Below are 27,454 nucleotides of genomic sequence, written 5' to 3'. Positions count from 1 at the left end.
GCATGCAGGCCTAATATGGAAAATGTCAGAGATCTATTACGTTCCAGCCATGTAAATAAATAGAAAGGATCTTTTATAGATTGAAGGATCAGTTCTCTGGTTTGAGTTTGACATGTTTTGGCCTTCATGTCTATGAAATGCATCTGGTGCTTTTATGTTCAGTGGGGGATGAAAGGATATGTGTAGCATTATAAATAGGTAGATCATATAGCAAATTATATACATAATAATCAATTTTCTTGCTGAATTTAACATGCTTTTAGCCATTTTGTTTCTGAAACCAGAATGAATATTGCATTAAGGGCACTGGTTTTGTTACTGGTAAGCTCAGTATTGTTATCCTAGCATGGGATTAACAATACTGAGCTGAATTGACCAATTGTTTCTCTTGGTTTTCAGAACAAAAATATGCCAATCAATCTTATCACCTTTCACCCACTACTATTTGTCAACTCATTCATTTGATCCCCAAAAAAAATCATTTTCCTATGTGAAGGAGAGAAAAGGACACCCCTGTACTGTGCAGCAATCCAGACCCAAAATGTTTTGGCAAGTTTGTAAATCCACATAACATGCCTAACCGTTATGCATCTCCCAGCAAACTACACAATGTGCATTTGTAAGGTCAGTGCTACATAGTCTATCTTTTGCTGCTGAACCCATACGAAGATTGAACCTCCTAAACATTCTAATCTCAAAATACTTGGATGGCTAGATACCTTGAGGCTTCAGGCCTCCTCAACCACCTTGTTTCGGTATCCTGAATGTTCCATTCTTGTCAAGGTGATCTGCATATTCTCTATCCAATAATGAAGGGAAATATTTACTGCCAAGAACACAGTTTTGCTATGCAGATAGACTCTAGATTCACTAAAAAGTTTAGGTAGAAGAAGTGAGGTGACGAGATGGGATTTGTACTCAGTTCAAATCTAATTTCATTAAAAAATTTAGGGACAGTAAATAGGGTGATGGGACTTATATTAATTTACAAATTGAGGTTTCTCAATGGCCATGCCTTAGAGTAAACTTGTAACCCATGTATGGAACTGAGTTGTGTTTACATTGCCTGCAGTATACCCCAGAACAAGGGTTTGCATACTTAATAAAACTGTTCTATGTTGTATGAACAGAAAGTATTCAAGTACGTGGTCCACTGCTCTTTGTTTTGGGTTTTATGAATCTACCAACAACTTTTTTTATAAAGAAAAACGTTTCTCACTTTAGATAGGTCGATGTTTACAACAACTTATTGAAAAAGTAGTAAGGGCATTTATCCAAATGCAGTAAGAATGAATGGAATATAAATTCATTCATTATGTAGCCACCATAATAAAGAAATAATCTAAACCTTGGTGTCCAAAATCACAATCCTAAAATAATTTGATAGCCAGCAGAGCCATACTTCATAACATAGTATGGCCAAGGTCTACTAAATTTAAGGCATCAACAACACGGTGCATTTTCTATTCTCTGAATGGTTAAGCAGGTAGTTGAGATGAGTTGTTTTTCCATTGAATGCAGTATACCCCAGAACAGGGGTTCACGTACTTGATAGAACAGTTCTCTGTGGTATGAACAAAAAATAATCGAGTACATGGTCCACTGCTCTGTGTTTTTCGTTGGTTAAATGCTCTATGTTTTGCAATAAGAGAGAGAAGGTTGGGCTCTAGAGCCCAAATGGCAAGATTCCTTCTACATTAAACAACAAAAACATGTCAGCATTTTAGCCTTTCGTCACATTCACATACTTGAGTTTTATATCATTTGGATGTTCAGCTTTGGAAGATGCTCCAGACACTCACAATGGGTTGCACACTGCTATTAATCTGTATTCTAATACTCTCAATTGCTTAGAAATTTGCAGATATGGAAAAAAATCCAAATGTCAAGATTAGCCATATTTTGGTTTTTTTATCCAAGTTGAAAGATATTGTATGAAATCATGACACACATGGTTCTTTTTGTCTTCGGCTCGTCCACATAGTTAACCAGGTATCCCATGGAGTTGCAAATTTGTATTTTCCAGATTCATTTGTCCTTTGCAAATTTCTCTTATCCATCGCTATTTACAATTTTCTAAAAAAACCTCTTGGGAGTTGAAAGTAAGGGCTTCTGTATTTCCAAATATTGAAGTTTTCAATTTCAAATTGTTAATGGTTTCCTTCTATATAAAATTATAATGATAGTGATCTCTGAACATCCTTCTTGATCAAGTCATGTTAAGGTTACCTTTATGATATTTATTAAGTTCAGTTTGATAGATCCTTGTAATGTGTTCGGAACTCTATCCTTGGGAATGGAACATGAACTCTGTAAGGGCCATTTCAACTTTAGTGGGTTACTCTTAAATTTCTATATCTTATTTGCTCTTCAACTAAAAATATGATTCCAATATATGAAGTTGAAGCTCTTGGATTTAAATTTTCAAAATATGTTTCCAACTTCCAAGACGTCTTGATATGTAGAAATCCCAAAGACTCACCCCAAGTTCAAGGCGAAGATGTGATAAGGGAAAACTCTCCCCAAAAAAACAACAATGTGAAAACCAATTGTCTCTGTAATCACGCACACATGTAGTAATAGGTCACATTTTTGGAGTTGATTGGGTTTATCTTTTATGTTTTTGGTTATGTTTTTTTGTTGGGATTTTGGAATCAACTAAGTGGGCTTTTTGTCCGTTATTTCGCTCTCTTTTAATAGACTTCTATGGACCCTTTCTGAGACTACATGCACAGGTCCTAGAGGTCATATTTACCCTACTTCCTTGCAAGGGTTTGGACTTCAAAGAATACAATCTAAGGTCTGAATTCATCCTTCTACACAAAGATATCCATTTGCACAAGACTATTTTTTGGTTCATCTATAGACGAGGCAAAGTTTCCTTGCAAATTGTTGAGGTTGATATGAGGCTATCATGGGTTTATATAAGGCTAAATGAGTAAGAAATATATTAATTTTAAAATCAATTACTTATTAAAAAAAATATCTTATATACAAGTTGGTTATATTAGCAATTGCATTACTTATTTTAAGAAGATTTCCCAAAATACTTTGAAAAATAGAATACATGAATTTAAAATGAGTTTCAAAATTTTAATAATATTAATTTCCATAATTAATTAAATTATTTTTATTAAATGAATTTTATTAAAAATAATAATACTAATGTTTATGAAAAGCATCTTACAATTAGTTAATGTTTTAGTTGTAGTGTCAACCAGCAATGTAAGTGATTTGTTTTAATATTTGCAAATCACAAATTTCTCCGCTTTTCATTTACCATGTAAAACGCTCTAATTTACTTTTTATTTAAAAAAAAAGCGTGTTGCCAATAATCTATTGAGTTTTAAGTATGAATGCGTTCTAGACTTAATATATTGATATGAATGGTTTGGTTTTGGTTTTGTTCTTTTAATATCAAATGTGCTGGTACGGGATGGTCATCGTGGTTATTGTCTTCATCACTAGTGAGCTTTATATATGCTTGACTATCTGTAGAGGTTTCTTCCTTTTAATAATCCTATCCGCCTCTCTTTGTACATTTTGGAACAATTGCTAGTTCTATGTTTAAATTTTTTTTTTAAGATATTTTTTATTACGCCGTAAGGCGTTCCCTCTGAGACGAACTCCCCTCCATGCCACCGTGTCTCAACGTGGGCCGTTAAATGGATTGTTAGATGATTAAATCATCTCCAGCCATTAGATCATCGGTGAAAAACGTTCTGGTCAGTGAAGAGTCGCTCGCCCTGAGGTGTGAAGCGACACAGGTTAGTTTTGCATATCCTGCGTCAAGTGTACAAGTTTCCTGTTTCTCAGGTTCACATTTTTAAAGAGTCGTGGACGGAATTCATTCATACTTTTGGTGTTTTATAGCTCGCTGTTGAAAGCTCCGACTGCCTTTTACAGTTGAAATTGCGGCAATGATTGATCGTTCGACTGGCAGAAACCTCGGCATGCGCGAGGGACTGAGACGGTATTTCGTGCGATCTTTAATGCTGTTTTTTTTCTTCTTTTATGACTAATTACAAATTAGCTGATCTTGATCAGTCAATCGTTTCTTCCAGCGAAGCTATGTATTTGTTGTTCCTGTTAATCGGCTATTTTTTCACTTTTGGAAAAATATAAAAAAATCTTACCGACTGCCTTTTACAGTTGAAATTGCGGCAATGATTGATCGTTCGACTGGCAGAAACCTCGGCATGCGCGAGGGACTGAGACGGTATTTCGTGCGATCTTTAATGCTGTTTTTTTCTTCTTTTATGACTAATTACAAATTAGCTGATCTTGATCAGTCAATCGTTTCTTCCAGCGAAGCTATGTATTTGCTGTTCCTGTTAATCGGCTATTTTTTCACTTTTGGAAAAATATAAAAAAATCTTAATCCTAAAGATTTTAGGCCGATGACATCGATATTATATGATCTTTGAAGCTTTCGTTCATGCACTCATTTTTTTCAAAATTTGCGTGAAATTTCTATTAAATTCAACTAGCTACTTCTTCTGTTGTATTTCAAGAATCTTTTTCTTTCTGGCTGCTTCTATTTTGTAAAAATTTGAATGGTTCTTCCTTGAGCTGTAAAATTTGACAATTGCTGAAAGTTTGCAAATTTTTGAATTCTAGTTACGCCGTAAGGCGTTCCCTCTGAGACGAACTCCCCTCCATGCCACCGTGTCTCAACGTGGGCCGTTAAATGGATTGTTAGACGATTAAATCATCTCCAGCCATTAGATCATTGGTGAAAAACGTTCTGGTCAGTGAAGAGTCGCTCGCCCTGAGGTGTGAAGCGACACAGGTTAGTTTTGCATATCCTGCGTCAAGTGTACAAGTTTCCTGTTTCTCAGGTTCACATTTTTAAAGAGTCGTGGACGGAATTCATTCATACTTTTGGTGTTTTATAGCTCGCTGTTGAAAGCTCCGACTGCCTTTTACAGTTGAAATTGCGGCAATCATTGATCGTTCGACTGGCAGAAACCTCGGCATGCACGAGGGACTGAGACGGTATTTCGTGCGATCTTTAATGCTGTTTTTTTTCTTCTTTTATGACTAATTACAAATTAGCTGATCTTGATCAGTCAATCGTTTCTTCCAGTGAAGCTATGTATTTGTTGTTCCTGTTAATCGGCTATTTTTTCACTTTTGGAAAAATATAAAAAAATCTTGCCGACTGCCTTTTACAGTTGAAATTGCGGCAATGATTAATCGTTCGACTGGCAGAAACCTCGGCATGCGCGAGGGACTGAGACGGTATTTCGTGCGATCTTTAATGCTATTTTTTTCTTCTTTTATGACTAATTACAAATTAGCTGATCTTGATCAGTCAATCGTTTCTTCCAGCGAAGCTATGTATTTGTTGTTCCTGTTAATCGACTATTTTTTCACTTTTGGAAAAATATAAAAAAATCTTAATCCTAAAGATTTTAGGCCGATGACATCGATATTACTGACCGTGTTTCGTTATTTTTATGATCTTTGAAGCTTTCGTTCATGCACTCATTTTTTTCAAAATTTGCGTGAAATTTCTATTAAATTCAACTAGCTACTTCTTCTGTTGTATTTCAAGAATCTTTTTCTTTCTGGCTGCTTCTATTTTGTAAAAATTTGAATGGTTCTTCCTTGAGCTGTAAAATTTTACAATTGCTGAAAGTTTGCAAATTTTTACAATTCATTTATTAGATAAATATTTTTCTTAAATTGTAGTTGTTTTGCTTCTCCCATTAACCCTTCTAGTGTTTATTGGTACTTTAGATGTTGCTCTGTAGAAGTTTATGGACTTTTACATTTTGTCACATTCTGAATGACCCACTCATTCATCACCAAGATATAAAGGAAACTTGTTTTGTACCTTCCATAAATTCTCAGTATTTATCAGTTTGAATGATCCCGGGAAGAAAGGGGAAATAGAATGAACATAGATTTGTATTCTCGTTTTGATTTTTTGTTTGTTTACCCATTTCCAGGCCCTCCAACGCAAGGAATTCTGTGAGCTCACCCATAATTGGAAGAAATTCTTTTCTTATGGCTTTCAGACTTCTCAACTTCTGATTTCAACACATCTGTCAATGTCAACTCAGCACATAAAACAGAGAAGGTACCCTTCATAGAGCAGGCAGGGTCATTCGAGACTAGTCAAGATGAATGCCCCAGAATGGGCCTATGCCCTACTAGGATCCGTAGGTTCCATGGTCTGCGGTTCCATAAGCGCACTCTTCGCTTACATCTTGAGTGTCGTGCTGAGCATCTATTACAACCCTAATCTGTTGTACATAAAAAATGAAATCAAGAAATAATGCTTTGTTCTGATAGGGATATCATTCGGTGCCCTCGTTTTCAATACGGTGCAGCATTCCTTTTGGGAAATCGTTGGCGAGAATCTGACCAAGTGGGTCCAACAGACAATGCTTGAAGGTGAACAAAACGGTTTCCATGAAAAAATCCAGATTGACATGGCATTCTGAATATAGTCACTTTCAGAATGACATGGCATTCTGAAATTGAGATAGAAGAGCACATGATTTTCTTCTTTTATCGTCTTCTGAAGAGCATTGAGTGCTACCTTACCAATGGAGAAAAGTAAAATTTAGATATTACATCAAAATTTAGAAAGTCATACTTCTTAGACTGAAAAATGATTTTCTCAATTACCCTATGATATTCTGAGGATATTAACATTGCTGTTATTGGACAGTTTGAAGTCCTTGATAAGCAACTGAGATTTTTTGTTCCATTTTGCTGACCAGGCAGTAAAAGTGGTTACAATAATGCTTTCAAAAGGTTATACCCTAGGAAAAGATACTTTAAGCAAAGCCAAAGAGTTAGACGAGAAGTATCAAGTGATGGACATTGCTGCAGCAAAGGTGGCATATTTTGGCAAAATTTTCGGAGAGAGAGTCACCTAGGACTTCCATCTGACATTTATCCACCAATGTTGCAGCATCAACACAACCCACAGCCTGAAACTCTTTGGTCAACTGTATTGAGGGTCAAGGCTACCAAATTTTAACCGTCCCATCATCATTGCAAGTGCTTCAACTTGCTTCCAGATTGCAGCCTGTTGGACTGGTTACTAGACCTTCTTTGCCTGGGTAGATGATATCCCTCCACCTGCCAGAATAAAGCTCTTATGTCTATCCAGGGTCTATGTTATTTTCTTTGAAGGAATCATATGGTTACATTTTGTATGAATGGCACTGCCTTTTGATTTGTTGGGAATTTCAGATCTACATCAGATGGCCAACAGGATTATAATATTATTCCATTTATTTCTTGATGTCTCTTGTTAATCTGGATTCAATGGAATTGGACATTTGTATGGCTTAGTTATCATAGTACCAAGGTAGATTACAATTGACATTAGTCTGCTCTGATGGCTCTTGTTAATCTGGATTCAATGGAGTTGGACATTTGTATGGCTCAGTTATCATAGTACCGAGGTTGATCATAATTGACATTAATCTGCTTTGAGCTTTGGATGCCACTATGCATATTTTGACTATGGGGTCATATTATTCGTTGCATATAGTTTAAGCTAGAATTTTGGATACTACATGGTAGAAACAAGTGTTGCTGGGATTGTATCCCTATTCATTATCAGTAGAATGACTAGTTTAGGTTGCCGACACTTCAATGTTGAGAGTACAAAATATTTGATATATTTAGGTTTTTAATTTAATTTTTTTATGAGTGGGTATTGTAATTTGCTGGTGTTATCGGTGTATGATTTGACAGGAAACTTGCAAGCTATGAAGAACATCAAAAATAGGAGAAGGAGGAGGAAGAAGAGAAGTTTTTGTTAAAGAGGCAACAGGAACTTGATGCATTTGATCAACAAAACAATGGTGTTGTACCTCAATATAATGACAAAAATCACATTCGAGACAAAAATAGTTTTCATGGGGCCAATAGTGTTAAAGTGACTACATTTGAAGCGGAGGCTCTTCGGACAATGAAAGCATTTTGGCTGCCATTAGCAACTCCCGAGGCTCAAGCAAAAGTTGAGGCACCTTCACTTGATACAATTTGCCCAGAGGGTAAAGAGAAACTGAAGTTGAAGTCTCTTTTTCCAGTTATTTTTACCAAGGATCGACATGATAAAAAATCTGAGGTTTTGGGGGCCAGTTCTATTTGCCCTAGTTGCAAAGATACACTAACAAACAGGCATACACTAATGGCAATCAGCACTTGTGGCCATATTTATTGCAAAAAGTGTGCAGAGAAATTTGTTAAATTAGATGGGGTTTGTTTTGTCTGCAATAGAAGCCGCAAAGAAAAGCATTTGATCACGCTGGAAAAAGGAGGTACTGGATTTTCTGGTCACGAGGACCACTTGGAGGCAACCGATTTTAAACATGTTGGAAGTGGTTCTGGCATGGGACTTATGAGGCCAACAGTTAAAACATGAACATCAAACTCATGTTGAACTACTATGTACAAATATGATTAAGCAGTCTTGGAATTTTAGTTTGTTGGATTTCATAAATTTGACCAAATAAAGCTTGATTTGCTTTTGTGTTCTAATTTTGAGGCTCTTATGCATCTGGAGTTTTAGGATGATGGTGCATCTCTTTTCAGGCATGTGATCGAAAAATCATGCAGGCATTTACTTTTTACTCCATATCATCCTAAGCTTTCTTTAAGAGGGTTTGGAGGATTTAATTATGTTTTGTTCTGATATATATATATTAGTCAGCCTTGTTCAGTTAGCATGGTTCTAGGAATATGATAAGCATGGTATTAGTAAATATGTGGCATTTGTATGAGAATATGGTTGCCTCTGTGTCTGAATCTGTTGGATAGTATGTATGCTGTAATAATATCCTCGGTGCAGTTCATGGAATCAGATATTCTTGACTACGGAACGAAATACGCTAAAACATCAGTTTTCAAGAGATCAGTCCTGTTACACTAAAAAATGTCACCATGACCATTTACAGTTAGGATGACTCTATCAACAGTCATGCTACCCTCTTAGGCAAGTATTATGCCTCTGCTTTCCATGTCAAACTCCAAAAAAGAGAGAAAGTCTTTCTAAATGTATTTATCTCTGGGGACGCAGGTTCTCTCAACCTTACCTGCGGGGACGCACCCAATGTTCACAAAAACTGCGTCTTTGGACGCTCTGTATGTAAAGGTGCAGGTGCGTCCCCCTGAAAAGGTTAAAATGCGCAATTTTCATCTTTAAAAAGTCACTTGTGGTTATTTCTAGAGCATTCTAGAAGGTTGTTCGACGTGTATTGAGCGCCTCCAGATGGTTCATGCACTCCTACCAAAGAGGAACTTATCCCATCAATAGGGGAGCTATCCCATCCAAAGAGGGGATTATCCCATTGATGGTGGACCTGATTAACTTCCTCTTGAGCACTATAAGTACAGGCATTGGGCCAGAAGGGGAGGAGGTTGAAAGCTATACATTTCTAAGGGTAAATGCTGCAGGAATTAGGACTCCCATTTAGAAGCTTGTGAGGAGAGATTGCCATCTTTGCTTGTTCTATTTGGAAGTGGGTGAGCTTTGTCAAAGTAGAGGAAGACTCTTGTGGACCCTGGAAGGAGCTTGCACAACACCAAGGCTCAGGTTGTAATGGTTCCTTTTGATTACCTTTAATGCAAATTGGTCCATTCTTCTCAATAACTTGTTGTTTATGGGTTATTTCATGTACTCCTTGGTCTATATGTTGAATATGCTTTGTTTTATGTTATAATCAGGTGCTATTTAATTGTTTGACTGTTGGTGATTGCAGGTTTTGGAGAAAAGGAGGAGCTCATCCAGATCAACAAAGCTTGGACTTCTACAACAGCGTTTGGACAAAGGTAAGAACGAAACACTTGATTTCTCATATCATAATGCATGTTTAGAGAAGGATAGCTCCAGTTTGTTTTGTTTGTCATTAGAATGTCTTAGACTTCTAGGAAGGTCGGTTGTGTCCGCACTCTTGACTGATTCCGTGTGACAAGTCCTAGCGCTATATGTATAATTTAATTGCGATACAAAATATCTGATTTCTGATGCCATTGATATTTGATTGGGCTTAATATATAGTTTGCTCTTTTTCAGTATCTTAGCTTTTTTGCTTGGGGGCTACTGATATCCATGAGTGACCATCGATGAAATTGATAAAATAATTTCTGTGCAAAATTTTGTAATGCTCACTTAGTGAACTCGGGCCCAATCTCAATCATATCTCTCGCATGCTTTTCCGTTGCTCAAGTCAATTCAGCAAAAATCTTACCAAGAATGGACACTATGTTACTTTATGTAGATTTGATTTTTGTCGTATATTCATTATTGATCATTATGAAGGAAAAAGGAAATGTTCTATTAAGCTAGATCTTCGTTATAGAGAAAATTGGAAGTCTTCGAGGCTACAGATGGCAAAATCCCTCGTAATATTGGCGTGATATACATTAATCTTTATAACATATTTAACAGATTGAAAAGACTGATTTCTGGAGTTGCAGAAATGTTATCAAGTTCAATGAAATCCATTCTTAACAGCGTAAATTTTATATATCAGGACTTCGTATGTAGTAGCACCCCCTTCTTTGATGCCTAAATCTGAAAGTTGAATGTTTCAATGGAAAAGGAAACATCACAGAAAATAAAATATGAATGCACACCATGTAAAATACAACTCTCAGGAAGTAGCTTCTCCCAAAATATAGTATTTTTGTATTTTCCTTCTATTGTATTTATCTTAGAATCCACATCACCCAATTGTGCTACAATTAGACCATAAAGTGTCCAACAAATGGAGTTGAACCAATAAAACCATTTCCACCATACAAGAATTTTCCACCGAAGAACACAATAAACCCATAGAAGAGATTCCAAGAGGAGTACAAGAATTTTCCACCAAAGAACACAATGAACCCATAGAAGAGATTCCAAGAGGAATAAAAGGTCGATGAAATGATTGAAGCAATGTGGTAACCTGGAGTAATAACAGCTGACATCATCCCAAAGTATGTGAAGTAGAGGAAAGTGAAAAATATGAAGAAGAGGAACCATAAAATTTTGGCAAATGTCCACTCAAGAGAAATCATGGAGCAAACTCAAACTAATTTGCATTAGTAAAAATGAGTAACAACTTACCACATCCAAGGCTTAACTCAATTCTTTTCAATGTGAATCATGTTTATTACCATACTTTTGGAGGTGTGCCTCAAATCCTTCTTTATGCATGTTGAAATAGGGTATCAATGTCTTCTGCATGAGCCTCGATGAATATGTAAAGAAAAGAAAGCATTTTGTGTTATTGCTAAATTCTTGTTGCATTTGCTTTATGAAACAGCCTGATTGTAATGCGGATCTTGTAAGGAGGTTAATGCCTATCAAGTCAAAAGGGTCTTTAATTACAAAAAGGAAGGTTTATCGCTCCTCATCATTTGACTTTAGTTTTTACTTGTTCTGTATTGGTGTCCTATAGTTTCCCTAACCAACCTATATATTCACTTGCTAGTAGTTGTGGAAAAGAAGAGACATTACTTATATTTAATTTACAGTGCATGTTTTTATGGGTAGCACATCTAAAAATTATATGTTCTTTCCGATCTTTCTCGATCTTGCATAGTTCCCCAAGAAACCTAATAACATGATCGATTCCATGAAAAACCCTAATACAGGAACAATTCCCGACAGAGGACCAGTAACACCCAAAGAGAAAACCCTTATAGCATCCTATAAGACACTGGTAGCAGGAACCTATTTGCCCAAATCAAGGGAAAACAATACCCAATACTCCAAAAAATTCAAAACTAAAAACTGGGTTTATTCAGGATAACGAATCTTACCTCTTGATGTCTTTCTTTTGCGCTAATAGGCATTCTAGAATGCATTCTTTGCAGAAGAGGTGGCCCTTCTGACAGCAGAGGGGGTCTATCAATGGCTTCAGGCATAGAGAGCAGGCATCAAAGGGCTTAATGGAGTCCTTGTCGAGCCTTTCCTTTTGAGTACCATACCCAAGCTTTCTCTTCTCATCGTATGTAAAGAACGCCAAGTCATTGTTGTTCTTTGAATGCCTCTGCGGCATCTTCGCTAACTCAGGGATTTACGATTGCCGACGACAGATACAGGGCATAAATGGTGCATGTCTCAATCAGTCATTAACAGAGTCAGAGGTGTCACTGAATTGTCCCTGGGTGGCGAGCTGCAGAGCGGAGGAATTACAGAGCGGGAGGCGCCGAGTCGAGGAGGAAGGTGAGTGAGCAGCCCGCGAGATCGCAATTCCTCATTTCAAATTGGAAATGGCAATAACTCTCCACGGCTGCAATTCCAGCTCAGATCCGATCTGTCAGGATTTCCAACTCCGATCGGATTTTCTGTCAGGGAATGTTAGGATTGCCAGGGGAGGGTGGTGGAGCTAGGGGAGGGTGGTCGAGGGCAGAGGGATTATCGGCAGCCAAATTCGGATGATTTTCCAGGCGGTGACGAAAATCGTGCCATTCCTCCGCCTAGGTAGACTACTCCATGGAGAAAAGTAAAATTTAGATATTACATCAAAATTTAGAAAGTCATACTTCTTAGATTGAAAAATGATTTTCTCAATTAGCCTATGATATTCTGAGGATATTAACATTATTGTTATTGGACAATTTGAAGTCCTTGATAAGCAACTGAGATTTTTTGTTCCATTTTGCTGACCAGGCAGTAAAAGTGGTTACAACAATGCTTTCAAAAGGTTATACCCTAGGAAAAGATACTTTAAGCAAAGCCAAAGAGTTAGACGAGAAGTATCAAGTGATGGACACTGCTGCAGCAAAGGTGGCAGATTTTGGCAAATTTTTCGGAGAGATATCAAAAGCAGCTTTGATTACAGCTGGGCATGCAGCTTGCAACGCAGGAACAACACCTGTCAACAACAGTTATTTTGCAACAGGAGCATTGATGGTTGTTGGGGTTCTTGACAGGGAAGCCAAAGCTGCTGCTAATTTTGGTAATAGGAATAATGCAACAAAGAAGTAGACTTGAAGTATTATGGCACTATAAAGTTAGAACTGTAATGTAGTGGTGTTGGCCTTCAGGTTTATCTGTCTCATAATTAAGTATGCTTGTAATGTTGCTTACCCTGCCATAGTCGTTCTTGTATCAAATCAATTTTATGGTCTCTGTATATGTGTTTAAATGTTTGATCTTTCTGCAGCCCTTCACATTGAGATACACTATATATCTGTGGGCTTCAACCCCCAAATGCATGCTAGACAACTGTTGACACTAGCTAACATCAAGAAATTGGAGACGCTTCAGACCACTCAAGCGGTTGGGCAGCTTTTTGATGTTTGTTTTGGATAAATTTAGGAACTTCAAATGTTTTAAGTTCCCAATAGACATGGGCAATGACTGGATGGAAGTATGACTTAGATCTAACACAGTCATCTAAAACAAATAAACAACGTCTTCATTCTATATTTTTATTCATTCCTTCAAAATATTTGTTAATTCTGTCCTGAATTCCCTTTACACCCCCTTCTTTTTCCTCAGACACTTTTATCTGTCTGAACGTCAACAGCAGCAGCGCTTCAATGACAAATTTGGGTGATACTGTAAGCCACAAAAATTGGTCGAAACTGTCTCAGACCTTTTGGTTGTTGAATACCTCTTACACCAGAAGGGTTTTGCCCTGTCCTCCCATACCCACAATAGCAATCACTTTGAATCCATTTTCCAATATCCACTGACTGACCTTTTCAATATCTTCCTTTAATCCCACCACTTGAAATTGAGATAGAATAGCATAGGATTTTCTTCTTTTATCTTCTTCTGAAGATTCAATATATGCATTGAGTGCTACCTTACCAATGGAGAAAAGTAAAATTTAGATATTACATCAAAATTTAGAAAGTCATACTTCTTAGACTGAAAAATGATTTTCTCAATTAGCCTATGATAAATTTAGGTGATACAGTAGGCCACAAAAATTGGTCAAAACTGTCTCGGACCTTTTCGTTGTTGAATACCTCTTGCACCAAAAGGGTTTTGCCCTGTCCTCCCATACCCAGAATAGCAATCACTCTGAATCCATTTTCCAATATCCACCGACTGACCTTTTCAGTATCTTCCTTTAATCCCACCACTTGAGATTGAGATAGAAGAGCACACGATTTTCTTCTTTTATCTTCTTCTGAAGATTCAATATATGCATTGAGTGCTTGAACACCAACAGTAGCATTGAGGGAGGTCAGATATTTGAGATATTTAGCACCCGTGTGTATCTTTGTGATTCCTTCCTTTAGTTTCCTAATGTTCTTGCCCATTCTATAGCGGAAAATTATGTTGATGAAAATAAGCTTGCCCTGCTCGCATTCCTCCACTATGTCAACAACATTAGTGAGAAAATCCTCAAGTTTGTTAAGCCAATTGGTCACTGAACTAGAATTGGAAGTTCTAGTGGCTCTCGCATCCGTCAATAGGCATTTAATGGAATTAACCTCAGCACAAATGAATTCAAAATCTTCTTCCCTAACTGCCTAACCAACGCAAACTTGATCCTCCATAATAGTTTTGGCTTCGCTTCTGGTTTCAGCTTCTGGTGTTGGAAATACCATTTTATCCTTTAACGTTTATTATTTTTGTTTTATTATTATTGCTTGAATTTCTTCTTAATAAGTGGTTGTGTTTCTTTTGGTTTTAGTGAAAGTATGGGCTCCAATGTTGGCTCTCTTATTATGGAGTATAATTCATCTTTGAGAATTTTTCAATTATTAAATTAGGTTAGTCAATTGCTTAAAATATTAAATTTATTTCAAAAAGTTTTTGTTACTTTATAGGTTAGACATTGGCTTGAAATATTAAACTTATTCCAAAATGTTTTTGTTACTTTATAGATAAGGCGTAGATTGCTTGGCTCTTGAAAATAATGAAGGGAAAATACATGTTAATCTATTACTTGTGCTCTTTGACTGAAAAATACAAAGTGATAGAAAAATGCATATTATGCTAATTGAGGAATGTTTTTCGCTTGTCGAACTTATAGTATTGAATTTAACACACTAACACTTTACAACAATGAACTAACAATATTCATGATGAAAATAGCAAGATGGAAGATTTATCTGCATAATGAAAAAGGCAATATGGGAGATTCCAATCACGCTCTAAGGAGTTTTTTAAAATGTGGATGTGACGAAAGGTTGTGGTGGAAGGTGTTGTTTGTATATGGGAGATTTCTTGATCATTGTGTATAATCCTAATGTTGATAGATATGTCTACTAAGTGGTTCCAGTTAATGGGGCATTGATTTGAGAGTTCAATATATTTGTATTCTTTATCAAATTATTCTTTTGTTGTATTTGTGTTCTTCAATTTATGCCTTACGGCGTTTCCTTTGCAACATCTGGTGCAAATGCTAATTTAATTTGTGAGAAATTAAATATAAATGTATTAGAATCATATAATATCATAACTCTGCAGAATTATAATACCCCGTAAATTTGTTAGAATACTAAATTCATTTATTCGTTCAAAAATTAATTTTAAAAATATAAATACAAAAATTCTAGAAATATAAATACAAAAATTATTTGTAACACATTTCAACAAAAACTCGCGAACGTAGAAAAACAGGCTCACGAACACCATTAATCAGGCCGATAGGCCTTCTTTTGGATCAGTGTATCGTCAGCACTTCTCATAGCTTTCTGACATCTGTACACAGATTTCTATTTAACATATGTGCGCACCGCCGGACTTCCAGAAGAGTCAGTTCGAATTTTTTATAGGGTTTATCGTTTGATAATGCGCTGTGCTCCAGCTATGACGCAAAACGTTTCAAATCCGAGAACCGCTGAACTGAACCACGAGAAGTCTCCTCCTCCTTAACAATATCCCCCACATTCCGCAAACTATTATCCGAGGTGGTGACTCTAGAATCTGGAAAATCCACTACATATTCAACTTTTAGCTTGCAGAGTCCAGTTTTCCGTCCCCCAGGGGTTTACAAAGCTGTCGATCTTCACGACGGGCTCTGGTTAGGGTTTTGAGTTTCTTGGCCTCTTTCGACTTGAGCTTTATCCGGCCAACACAGCAGACGTCTGGCGAGCCTGGCTCATAAGTCTTGAAACTATTAATGTAGCCACCCTTACTACCAGAAATACGACTATCCCCTAAAGCTTTCTTGTGAATAAAAGAAAATGAGTGTTTCTTGCAGCTTACCAGAAATACGACTACCCCTAAACTTCATTGGGAATGAAGGAAAATGAGGGTTTATTGCAGCCTTTACGGGTGAGCCTGCATCGAATTCTGGCAGCAAAATCTTGACTCCTGCGCACAGAAATGGTATTAGATTCACTTTATGCTGCTGCCGCTGGTTAAACCTAGGATTGTAGTATTTTGTTAGGCATTTTTATTGTTCTGATTATGGATGCTTTTGATTTGAAATTGTATTGGAAAATTAGAAGAATGCCCTGTTCTAAGCGAAACCATGATTAATTGTGGTTATGTGCAGAACTCTCGTGATGTATTACTCATCTTGTTGTCATTGCACCATAAATTATAATGTATGGTGCATCAATGTGACTGGGGTGTATTTTGACAGTATAAATTATAATGTTATTTTTATTTATTTATTATGCATCAGTGATACTAATAAGATGTGAGAGAGGTGTATATTTCTTCATTAATGTTTTAAGTGCTTCCAGATAGAATCTTAATCCGTTCAGAGACCATAATCTCAATGGTAACTAGTTTTGTATTTGCTGGCAATCAACTATGCCGGATGCGAATCTATTATATTTGTTGGCATTCTAACATGACAAATGGAAATCTATTATATGTGCTGGCAATGTACAGATGGAGTTTACTATATTTGATAGCGAATCAGTGATGAAAGCTGGGAATCTATTATATTTGGTATCAAACAGCGATGACAGCTGTGAATTTATTTGAATTGGTATTTGAGCTTTGTTTTCATTGTTGTGGCTGATAAAAACAAGGATGATCTTCTTTTTCTTCTTCTCAGTTTAATGAGGCACAGGAGTTGCATTATATTTACGGAAAATCTGACAAGGATTTTTGTAAATCCAAGTTATAGTTAAAATTCAAAATATTAGGTGTTTTAGACATTTTTGATGGTGCTGAATCCATTTTCACTATCAAAAACACAATTTAAACACTACCTCTACAAGATTTTTTGAAAATTTTTTACCTAGATTCTGACCACTTTTAGCCATCTGGGCAATTCCTCTGCCTCGTTAGACGTTTGAATTTTTTTTACCCAGATTCGAGCACTTTTGGCCGTTCAGGCAGTTCCTCTGCCTCGTTAGACACCTCCTTTACTCTCTGTGTGTGTTTGATGTGATATTTTGTTTATTTAGTTCACTGGTTTTGTTATCTTGGTTGCGGCAGGGTTGGAATTTCACAGGCATTTTCCCTGTCAGAGACCATTTTACCTGTAAAATATGTTGAATTTTTTTAAACGCTTAGTCCAACCACGGGGAGGAGTTGCCCGGAAGTTATGAAAATTCTGGAAATTCTGGTCATATTTAGAGAAAATCCGGCAAGGATTTTTTCTCATTAATTGCATGTGTATTACTAAGATAAAAATGTGTATTAATATATTTGTTCTCATTAATTGCATGTGTATTACTAAGATAAAAATGTGTATTAATATATTTGTTCTCATTAATTGCATGTGTATTACTTAGATAAAAATGTGAAAATCATGATTTTTTGGATAACCTGTCTTACAAAGCTTATAATGTTCCAAGAATGCACAATAAATAAACAAAGTAACATTATAATTTATGCTGCAATGACAACAAGATGAATAATACATCACTTGAAATTTGAGTGAGTTAAATATTTAGTAGCAACTATTTAAGAGCCGATGTATGAAGAAATATGAAGAAATACAAGAGTTCTGCACATAACCACAATTAATCAATGTGTGATAGATATTGTGTATGTATGACAATTTTTTATAAATAAGTTAATTGTTTCTTAACTAATACATTCAAAATTTGTATTTTCACATGGAAATACATTCTAGTTCAAAAGATTGTATTATGAAAGTTACAGTAGCAACCGATTCATTATAATAAATTATATGATTGTGATATCAATCATGCTACTAGTAAAAGTAAAGAAGATTTGAGAAAAATATTGTTCAATTTATTTTTTTAATACAATAATTAATGTGCAACAGAACTATATATTACTCTTTATAACTAGATACTAAAACATCATACTTAAAATCACTTGATAGATAGACTAGAACAAAACTATAAATATTCTGAGTAGAAGCATTGAATAACTTTTAAATATCTTGAGCACAAGCATTGAATAGCTTTTCAAAAATATGGTAATGTTACTGGGAAATATAATTAGTGTACCAAAACATTGGAAAGCAAGCTAGGATGGAATTGCAAAAAAAATTGTTCTATTTTTCGAAAAATATCCTAATATTACTAGGAAATATTAGTACCAAAACATTGGAAAGCAATCTAGGATGAAATTGCTAGAATGGAATTGCAAAGAAGTTCGTGTGTGAACTTAGATAACAACTAAGTTTTAAGTGCGTGAACTTTTATAATAAACAACATTTCTAAAAACAAGTGTGAACTTTTATAATGAATAGCCTTTCTAAAAACAGCTACTGCAATCACTATAATATAAGAGTTTTTAAAGTTTTAAAGTTAGTAATTATGATATATATAGTTGAAAATAAAAGTAAGCAGTAATTTTAACTATATCAATAATGATGATATATTATAGTTTTTTGATGGATGGGTTTGATGAGGACAAACTGCAATCAAGATATACATTTAAAACAATTGTAAATAAATTTTAATTAATTTTAAAAAATATTAATTAATAATATAATAATATAATCCAATCATTTGAATTGAATTTAAATGGTGATTTTTAACATTCTTTATTTTTAATATTAAAATGATTTAAATGGTAGTTTCTAATATTCTCTATTTTTAATATTTTGTTATAAATATATAAATTATTGTTTTTAGTTTTATCTATATATATGTACAACTTATTACATATAATAAACATTCATAAAACTAAAATATCATTTTTTATAATATCTATATAAAATTTAAATTTGCCAACATATATAGTGTATGACATACATATTTACAAATGTTTTTCTATTGTTATTTTTTTAATTTTTATACCATTTTTCCAATTTAAAAAACTGTAGGCTTCTCTTTACACCTTCTGAAGCAATTGCTAGTCATATCTACGGAGGCATACCAGGCGAGCTGGGGTAAAAAAAAAAAAAAAAACCAATAGGGTAAAATCAAGGCAGCAGCTCATGCAGAGCATTGTCTATGAAGCTTCCTGCACCATATCCGGTGATCCATTGCCAATGCAAACATAAAGTTCAATTACAGGCCCTCGCGAATCTCTCTTCTTCTTCTATCTATAAGGCATACAGAACGGGTTAAGTTCGTGCGCCATTGAAACAGCAAAGGTGGTTGGAGTAAATTCGGTCAGTATTGAAGTCCAAATGGTTGTTGCCGTCAATTCTGCCATGAACATCATTGACATAGCAAAGGTGGTTAGACTAAATTTGGGCATTATTCAAGTAGAAAAGTAGTTGTTGGCAAATTTGGCATGAACCAAAAAGGTGTAGTTTTTGCCTGCCGTTGTGGATTTAAGAGACCATTTGGGTCATGGCCTCTTCTTTCAGCTTCATACTTATATTCAGCAGTATTGCAGGTCTCCTACTTGCAGTCAAAAATGGATATGCCTACTCTACTTTAGACGAAAATATGGATATGCCTAATACCAATGTTATTGATGAGGACATAAGAGGAAACGTTATGGAAACTGTGTCAAGTGTTGAAGATACTCCACATGGAGAAATAGCTGCAGAGATGATTGACAGTGTCCCCCTCAATCTCGAAACAAGTGCAACGACATGTGATCTGTTCACAGGGACATGGGTTCGAGATGACTCCAATCCTCTTTTTCAGGCTGGCCAGTGCCCTTATGATGATGGCAGATTTAACTGCAAGGGTAATGGAAGACCAGATTCCGATTATGAGAAATGGAGATGGCAGCCCAGCGGATGTTCGATTCCGAGGTAAAAATAGCCATCCTTATTTTGATGGTCTATTTCCAAGAATATTTTGGAATACAATGGATAGGAGTATGATAAAATTTTCATTTCACTGTTAATTTCAAGAATAATTTAGAATAAAATTTATATGATTTTTTTTCTCAATGTTATTCAATTTTTAACCTGGCTCTCAATTTCGTGAATATTTTAGAATAAGATGGACAAGAATGACATCAATTTTGGAATAAGATTGACAAAAATGACATCAATTTTTCGCAAACTCTTATCCATCCCATTCAAAATAAGACATACCAGTTTTTTACATCAATCATTTCTACTCCAAAATATTCCAGAAATCAAAATAAATCCGGCAAATAAAAACGCAAACAAATTAGCCTTCCTAGAAGTATGTTGTCTTTTGCATTGCATTTTCTATGTTCTCTTTTGCATTGCATTTATGCTAAAATGAATGAAATGCAAAAAACTAAGGTGATATTGCATATGAAAATAAATGGATAAAAACAGGGTGATATTTTATAGGAGAATAAAAAGGATTTGGACTTTTCCGTATATGGTGTTTCAGTTTCAATGCCAAAAATCTACTAAAGCGGTTAAGAGGAAAGCGATTAATGTTTGTTGGAGACTCAATAAGTGAAAACCAATGGGAATCCATGGTCTGCATGCTTCAAGCAGCGATTCCTAGCAATAAGAAAACTGTTATTCAACAAGCTTCTCTTACAATATTCAAGGCCCTGGTAAGCTGATAAATGTAGTTTCCATGGATAGTTGTGCATTTGATTATATGGTGAGTAATGAAGTCTTACAATCTTCTTTCTCTGAAAAGGATTATGATGCTTCTGTGGAGTTTTTCTGGGCTCCACTTCTGGTTGATCTGCACAATAACAGTCAGAACCAGAGAATTCTCAATCTGGACACTCTTGCGGATAATGGTGTTTACTGGAAAGGAGTTGATGTATTGGTTTTTGAGTCATCCCATTGGTGGCAAGATCAAAGGTGGGAAGTATCAAAACCCTGAACTTTCTGATTAAAATTTTGAACAAGGGGCAGCCAAATTTAGTGTTGTAAATGATATTAAAAATGTAATAGTTTGGAATGTGGTTGGACAGATGGGACCTAATCATGGCTAACAATCAGCTTTACACAAACATGGAACCACTTGTGGCTTACAAGAGGGCATTGACGACGTGGGCAAACTGGATACCTGCAAATACCGATCCCAAAAAATCACTTGTCTTCTTTAGCACCTCGTCCCCTACACATTACGAGTAAATCTTTATACAAACACACATTGTATATTTTATAGGGCATTTTTGATGTGGATTGCAGTTTACATGAATATTTTGGAATTGGAAGTCTAAGTTTTAAAAAAATATAACTGTTCTTATGATACATCAAATTCTAAGATATTCCTGAAATCTATTCAAGTAGCTATGGCTCTTATTTTAGGTATACGAACTGTTTTTCCTCATAAAATTGATGTAAATGTGCAGCCCAATTTATTGGAATCAGAATAACGCGCAAACATGCTATGGTCAGACTGAACCAGTGCAATTTGAAGGATACTCGCCTCCAGTGATTCCTCAGGTGCCCATAGTGAAGGAAGTTATAGGGACTATGATTTTTCCTGTTACTCTGCTGGATATCACAGGGCTATCCCAATTTCGCAAAGATGGTCACCCTTCAATCTACAGTAGTACCGTTACTAGTGATGAGAAGCTGCATCCTGAGCAGTTTGCAGATTGTAGCCATTGGTGTTTACCTGGCGTCCTTGATACATGGAACGAGCTTCTGTATGTCAGTTTGCTTTCCAGGGGTTTAGGCAATTGATAATTCTTATTGTTTTATGATCATGTCGAGATCGAGAATAAATTTGTGATTGAATAAATGCCTAGGATGCACCTCTGCGTCTTTCACTTATTTGCACGTCAGGTTTTTTTAGGTCATTATTGCTGCACATTTCTCATCCTCTGCACTTATTTGCTCAAACGCATCTTCGTTCAATTTAGTATAGTGTTCCAGAATTTTAATTTAACATTATCAAATCTTCCTGAAATAGATAGGTTTGTTCAGTAGATCAAATTTCGTCATGCCAAGCACAAAATAAGGAAGATATATCCAAAAACTCAGATGAAATAAAGAGATTCGATCCTTAGGCTAATTTTAGTATTATAAACGCAAAATAAGGAAAGCATCTCGATGAAAGAGATAGATTCGTTCAAACGATCAAATTTCATGGTATCATAAGTATACATTTGAGGTGGATAAAATAGATAGCTTTGTTTACTATATATATATATAATACAGTTTGAGTGGGTTTAATGGTTAAGAGTATGTTTTTTTTCTAAAGGAGTCATAGGTTTAAAACTAGAGGGTTAGAGTATGTATGTCTTCATAGACTTAGCAGTCAAATAGCTACCCAAAGGTGGGTGTCTTGTCCCAAAAACGAGATAGTCTTGTAAATTGGCCATGACCTTAAAATTAAATATATATAAAATTTTGTGTATAAAAATGAAAATGTGACTTTCAATGTATAACTTTTACCATTATAACTAATATTTTAAAAATTATCAACTTCATTAATTGAATTGCGGCAATTTGAACCATTTATATTGTATCCTTCAATTGTCAACTCCACCTTGATAAGATGAACACCAAGAGCCTTTCTAATGGTATTCTTAGTAAATGAATACATCTTCATACTTATTATAATTTTGATTTTCACATAGTCTAGTTTGAGTTTTTGCTGATTTGATTATTTATGAGCAAAGAAATTTTCCTTTAACATATTTTTGAAGTTATAAAAAATTCAAAAAAATTATGATGTAAAATTTTGTTTATAGGTATTTTTTTTTCTCTTTTATGGATGGATTAAGGTTTTATAGATAAATTAAAATACTTTTCTATAAAATTTTTTTTGAATTGAAGTATTTTATATTTATAGTGAAAAAAAAGAGTTACACATGGATCACCATAATCAAGTTCATATCTCTCCAAAAACACTAGCTTTATTAAACTCTCTAAGAACCTTCATTACAACAATCTGAACAAAAGTTGTTCATCAGCACATTAGTCGCCACATCAATAGCACAAATCAATACTATTCTAGCTTACAAAGACTGTGAATGAGTACACAACGTTAACAAGTGCATGCAATGGAAACAAGAAGAGTCGAGACCACCATAAATCTAGGGAAGACCAACCATTGACAAAGATAACCTTTTGCTTTGAACTGAGCTATAATCTTCAATAATGACCTCTGCAAAATATGACACCCATCTATGCTTCTCCTGAGAGGCCACCAAGATGTGTACATATATATCTGAATGGAAGAATAAAACATGGAGTTCGAGATCCAAAATTTTGTATAAAGTTCCTTGTGTAAAATATCATCGACGTACCTAGAGGTGAAGACATACATAACCAACAAGCCCAAGATTAACCAAACTGCAAATGTATGAGGAACCAGGTTGTGATTGGCCACAAAAATAATCTGATATATACACAACACTGCGTAGCATGGAAACCAAACCTCCACCAAGGGACCTTGAAAGAATAAAATTGGCAAAAGCAAAGAGAGTCATCCTCCTCCAAAACATATACAGAAAATACATATCCAGAGTCATTTTAGAGTGTGTAGAAAGCACCAAAAACTATATTCACCACTGGTGTGACCATAAGATCCCATGAAATTGCACACAAGAGGACAATCAAATATGATTTTATCACTGAGCACTTCAGAACATGACTAGATAAGTTGATTGTCATAATAAATGTAGCTGAAGGACACTTGATCAAAATTGATAGTGTCAGGCCAGGCAGTAACTCCACAAAACAAAAACTGATTTGTCTATTATTCCATAGGTAGGTCATTGTTATATACAATAGGGAGTGTCTGTTCAGTTCATCTCCCGATGACTGTTCACATTCCTAATTTAATTATTTACATAAAATTCACCCAATCATGAAGATTAGGTGTCAACATTCCCCCCCTTAATCTGAAGGGATGTTGGTGAGTCCAAGCATCATTCTGAATCATTCAAGCTTTTCCCTTCCAAGTGCTTTGGTGAAGATGTCTGCAATTTTCTCATTTGTGGAACAATGACGGAGATGGATTTTTTTGGCCTCAACATGATGTCGAATCAGATGATATTTAGTTTTGATATGCTTCGTTCGATCATGGAACTTTGGGTTCTTGGCCAACTTTATTGCAGAGGTGTTGTCAATCATGAGTGGAGTTGATTGTACTTGTTTTACCTGCAAATCTTCAAGAATTTTCCTGAGCCACACAATTTCTTTTGTTGCTTTAGATGCTGCCACGTATTCTGCTTCTGTTATGGAATCTGCTGGAACTGATTGTTTGCGTGATCTCCAGGAGACAGCTCCTGATCCAAGACTCATAGCATATCCTGAAGTTGATACCCCAGTTTCTTTGTCTCCATCGAAGTCTGAATCAGAGTATCCAATCAAACTGAAGTCGTCCACCTGTGTATACTTGATTCCAAAGTCTTGAGTTCCCTTCAAGTACCTTAGAACTCTTTTAGCAGTAGACCAATGTCCCTCACAAGGCTTTTGCATAAACCTGGAGAGGATTCCAACAGCAAACGAAATGTCTGGTCTGGTTGTAGTTAGGTAGTTGAGACTTCCTACAAGCTGTCTATACTTTGTTGCATCCTCAAATTCTTTTCCTTCAATAGATGTGAGCTTTAAGTTTTGTTCCATTGGAGTAGTGAGAGGATTGCACTCTGTCATGCCAAACCTGTTCAACAGATCTCCAATGTATTTCTTTTGAGAAAGAAATATGGACTTTGGATGTTGGGTTACTTCAATGCCAAGATAGTAATGAACATAGCCCAAATCAGTCATTTCAAAACTTTTCCCCAATTCCTTCTTTATGGATGCAATGTAGCTTTCATTGTTCCCTGTCATCAAAAGATCATCTACATATACCACAAGATATACAACTATTTTTCCAACTTTCTTGACAAATAAAGTTGCATCATCAAGGTCAAAATGTTTGAAATTGAGTTTCAGAAGATGCTCAGTTAGTTTTTCATACCAGGCTCGCGGTGCTTGTTTGAGGCCATACAAGGACTTCACAAGTTTGCATACTTTATGTTCATGTCCTTTCACAACAAATCCTTCAGGCCGGGACATAAAAACATTCTCTTTTAGATCTCCATTCAAGAAAGCAGTTTTTACATCCATTTGATGGACTTTCCAACTGTTTTGAGCTGCTAGTGCAAAGAGTGTCCGGATGGTGGCCCATTTTGCTATGGGGGAAAAAGTCTCCTCATAATCGACCCCTTCCTTTTGTGCAAAACCTTTTGCCACAAGCCTAGCTTTGTGCTTGTCAAGTGAGCCATCAACTTTATGCTTGTTCTTGTAGACCCACTTGCAGCCAATTGGTTTGGTTCCAAATGGAGGATCAATCAGCTTCCAAGTGCCGTTCTTCATTAGGGCATCATACTCCTTTTGCATCGCTTCTTTCCATTTATCATGAGAAGCAGCTTCTTTGAAGGAAGTTGGTTTAAAATCTGTAGACAAGTTCAATTCACAATCATAAGAAACATCCATATCAACAGGTGAATTAGAGTCATCTACATCACCTCCATTTTGTCGGTTTGAATTTCTGGTTCCTGTTTTTCCAATTTCATCAGGATGAACACTTTCAAGTGTCTTCGTCAGCCACTTTGGGGGACCTTTCTGAGATGGTCTAGGCTGCTCTGTTTATTGAGTTGGGACTGAATCAATATTGAGTCTCCCAATTCTATCAATTACATCACTTAAAGCATCATCCGTTGTTGGAGTTTCATTCAGGGGAGAGTGTTCTTCAGAAGAAGATTCCACATGTTGATATAGAATAGGAATCCCCCCTTTAAGATGTGGAATTTGATTATCAAATTCTTGAAATGATTTTGTTTTTGCGAATCTATCCAAGTGATCAAGTTGCCGCTCAACAACCTTGTCAGATTTGGATGATTCAAGAAAAATTACATCTCTAGATACAACAAACATTTTATTTACTTCATCATAGAGGCGGTATGCTTTGGAGATGTTTGAATACCCCAGGAAGATACACTTGCGACTTCTAGCACCAAGTTTGTTTCTGTACTTTTGGTATCAAAGCATAATAGGTGGAACCAAAGACCCTGAGATGTTTTACCAAAGGAACATGTCCATACCATAATTCATAAGGAGTCTTGTTTCTTATAGCATTAGATGGACATCTATTCTTTATATATGCAGCACATAGAACAGCATCAGCCCAAAACATTATCTTTACATTTTTGAAGCAAAGCATGGATCGTACCATATTCAAGATTGTTCTATTCATTCTTTTAGCTACACCATTCTGTTGGGGATTATAAGGCACAATTGTTTGATGTTTGATCCCATGTTGGCGAAGATAGTTTTCAAATTCATTTGATGTGGATTATTTTCCATTATCAGTGTGAATAGACCCAATATGAGATTGTGCATCATTTTCAATCCATTTATGAAAATTCTTGAATGTTTGAAAAGCATCAGATTTGTTCTTCAATAAATAAACCCAACACATTCTGGTGTAGTCATCAATAAATGTCATGATATATTTATTTCCATTTGCAGAAGGAACAGGCATTGGACCACATAAATCTGAATGAATGAGTTCAAGTTTCCTATGTGCTCTTGAATGTGAATCATGAAAAGACTGTTTGCTATGCTTTCCTAGAATGCAAGCATCACATTGCTTAAGTTTCCTAGGAATTGTAGGCAAACCAGCAACACCATTTTTCTTCGATAAGCGGAGGCTGTCATAGTCTAAATGTCCAAATCTAGCATGCCATAATAAACTTGAAGGAAGTGTACCTTCTTCATGATGAGAAATATATGAGAAATGTTGTGCATGAGCAGAGGTTCCTTGCAGTTTGAGAAGCCTTTCTTCTTCTATTCCCCTCATGACAAGTGAGTGGTCAGATGCTTTTCTTACCTCAAGCTTGCCATCAAACATATGAATGGAGTGACCTTGCTGGCGGATGTGGACCAAGGACAACAAGTTTCTCTTAAGCTGTGGGAGATATAGAACATGATCCAGAAGAAAGTCTGGAAGACCAGGCAATTTAAGCCTGATTGTGCCAAGCCCTGATGGCTTGATTTTTGATTGATCTGCAAAGTATATTGCTCCATCAACATTGTCAGTGAAATCTTCAAAAAAATCTTTTCTATGAGTCATATGACAGGTTGCTCCTGAATCAAGCAACCAATCATTTTTCCATGAAGCAAGTGAAGCATTAAACAAATCTTCTTTTACTCCAATGTTACATTGTGCCTCAACATAGTGAGCAGATTCAGGTGCTTTACCTTTGGCTGTATCATCAGTTTTACCTTTCTGTTGGTTTCTTTTCTGCTCAATTTTGTCCCTTGGTAGCTTGCATGTAGAGGCATCA

At 35.8% G+C, this 27,454-nt stretch overlaps 1 protein-coding gene and 1 pseudogene across 2 annotated transcripts; both read left to right on the top strand.

The window, feature by feature from the left end:
* The first annotated feature begins 6,166 nt into the window (after window positions 1-6,166).
* LOC149219561 (E3 ubiquitin-protein ligase CSU1 pseudogene) lies at window positions 6,167-8,736 on the top strand (annotated as a pseudogene). The gene is made up of 2 exons (XR_016248705.1): window positions 6,167-6,405; window positions 7,726-8,736. The product of XR_016248705.1 is annotated as an E3 ubiquitin-protein ligase CSU1 pseudogene (transcript).
* Window positions 8,737-19,617: 10,881 nt separating this feature from the next.
* On the top strand, window positions 19,618-21,854 carry LOC149219560 (protein trichome birefringence-like 36). The gene is made up of 5 exons (XM_089386861.1): window positions 19,618-20,030; window positions 20,590-20,761; window positions 20,851-21,020; window positions 21,134-21,292; window positions 21,518-21,854. Exons 1-5 carry the CDS (start codon window positions 19,618-19,620, stop codon window positions 21,852-21,854), a joined length of 1,251 nt encoding a protein of 416 aa, XP_089242987.1.
* Window positions 21,855-27,454: the final 5,600 nt, after the last annotated feature.

Source organism: Pinus tabuliformis, chromosome Q, assembly GCF_031772625.1.
Source record: "Pinus tabuliformis cultivar Carrire ecotype Pingquan chromosome Q, CPIR1, whole genome shotgun sequence".
Lineage (NCBI taxonomy): Eukaryota > Viridiplantae > Streptophyta > Pinopsida > Pinales > Pinaceae > Pinus > Pinus tabuliformis.
The sequence above is the reverse complement of the archived record's forward strand: the minus strand, read 5'-3'. Positions and strand labels throughout refer to the sequence as shown.

What these genes read in the sequence shown, in the direction of transcription:
- LOC149219560 (XM_089386861.1), top strand. Translation starts at nt 19,618, where the DNA reads ATGGCCTCTTCTTTCAGCTTCATACTTATATTCAGCAGTATTGCAGGT. An exon ending in AGCGGATGTTCGATTCCGAG is followed by an intron (nt 20,031 to 20,589) that starts GTAAAAATAGCC and finishes ATGGTGTTTCAG; the next exon opens with TTTCAATGCCAAAAATCTAC. An exon ending in CATTGGTGGCAAGATCAAAG is followed by an intron (nt 21,021 to 21,133) that starts GTGGGAAGTATC and finishes GTGGTTGGACAG; the next exon opens with ATGGGACCTAATCATGGCTA.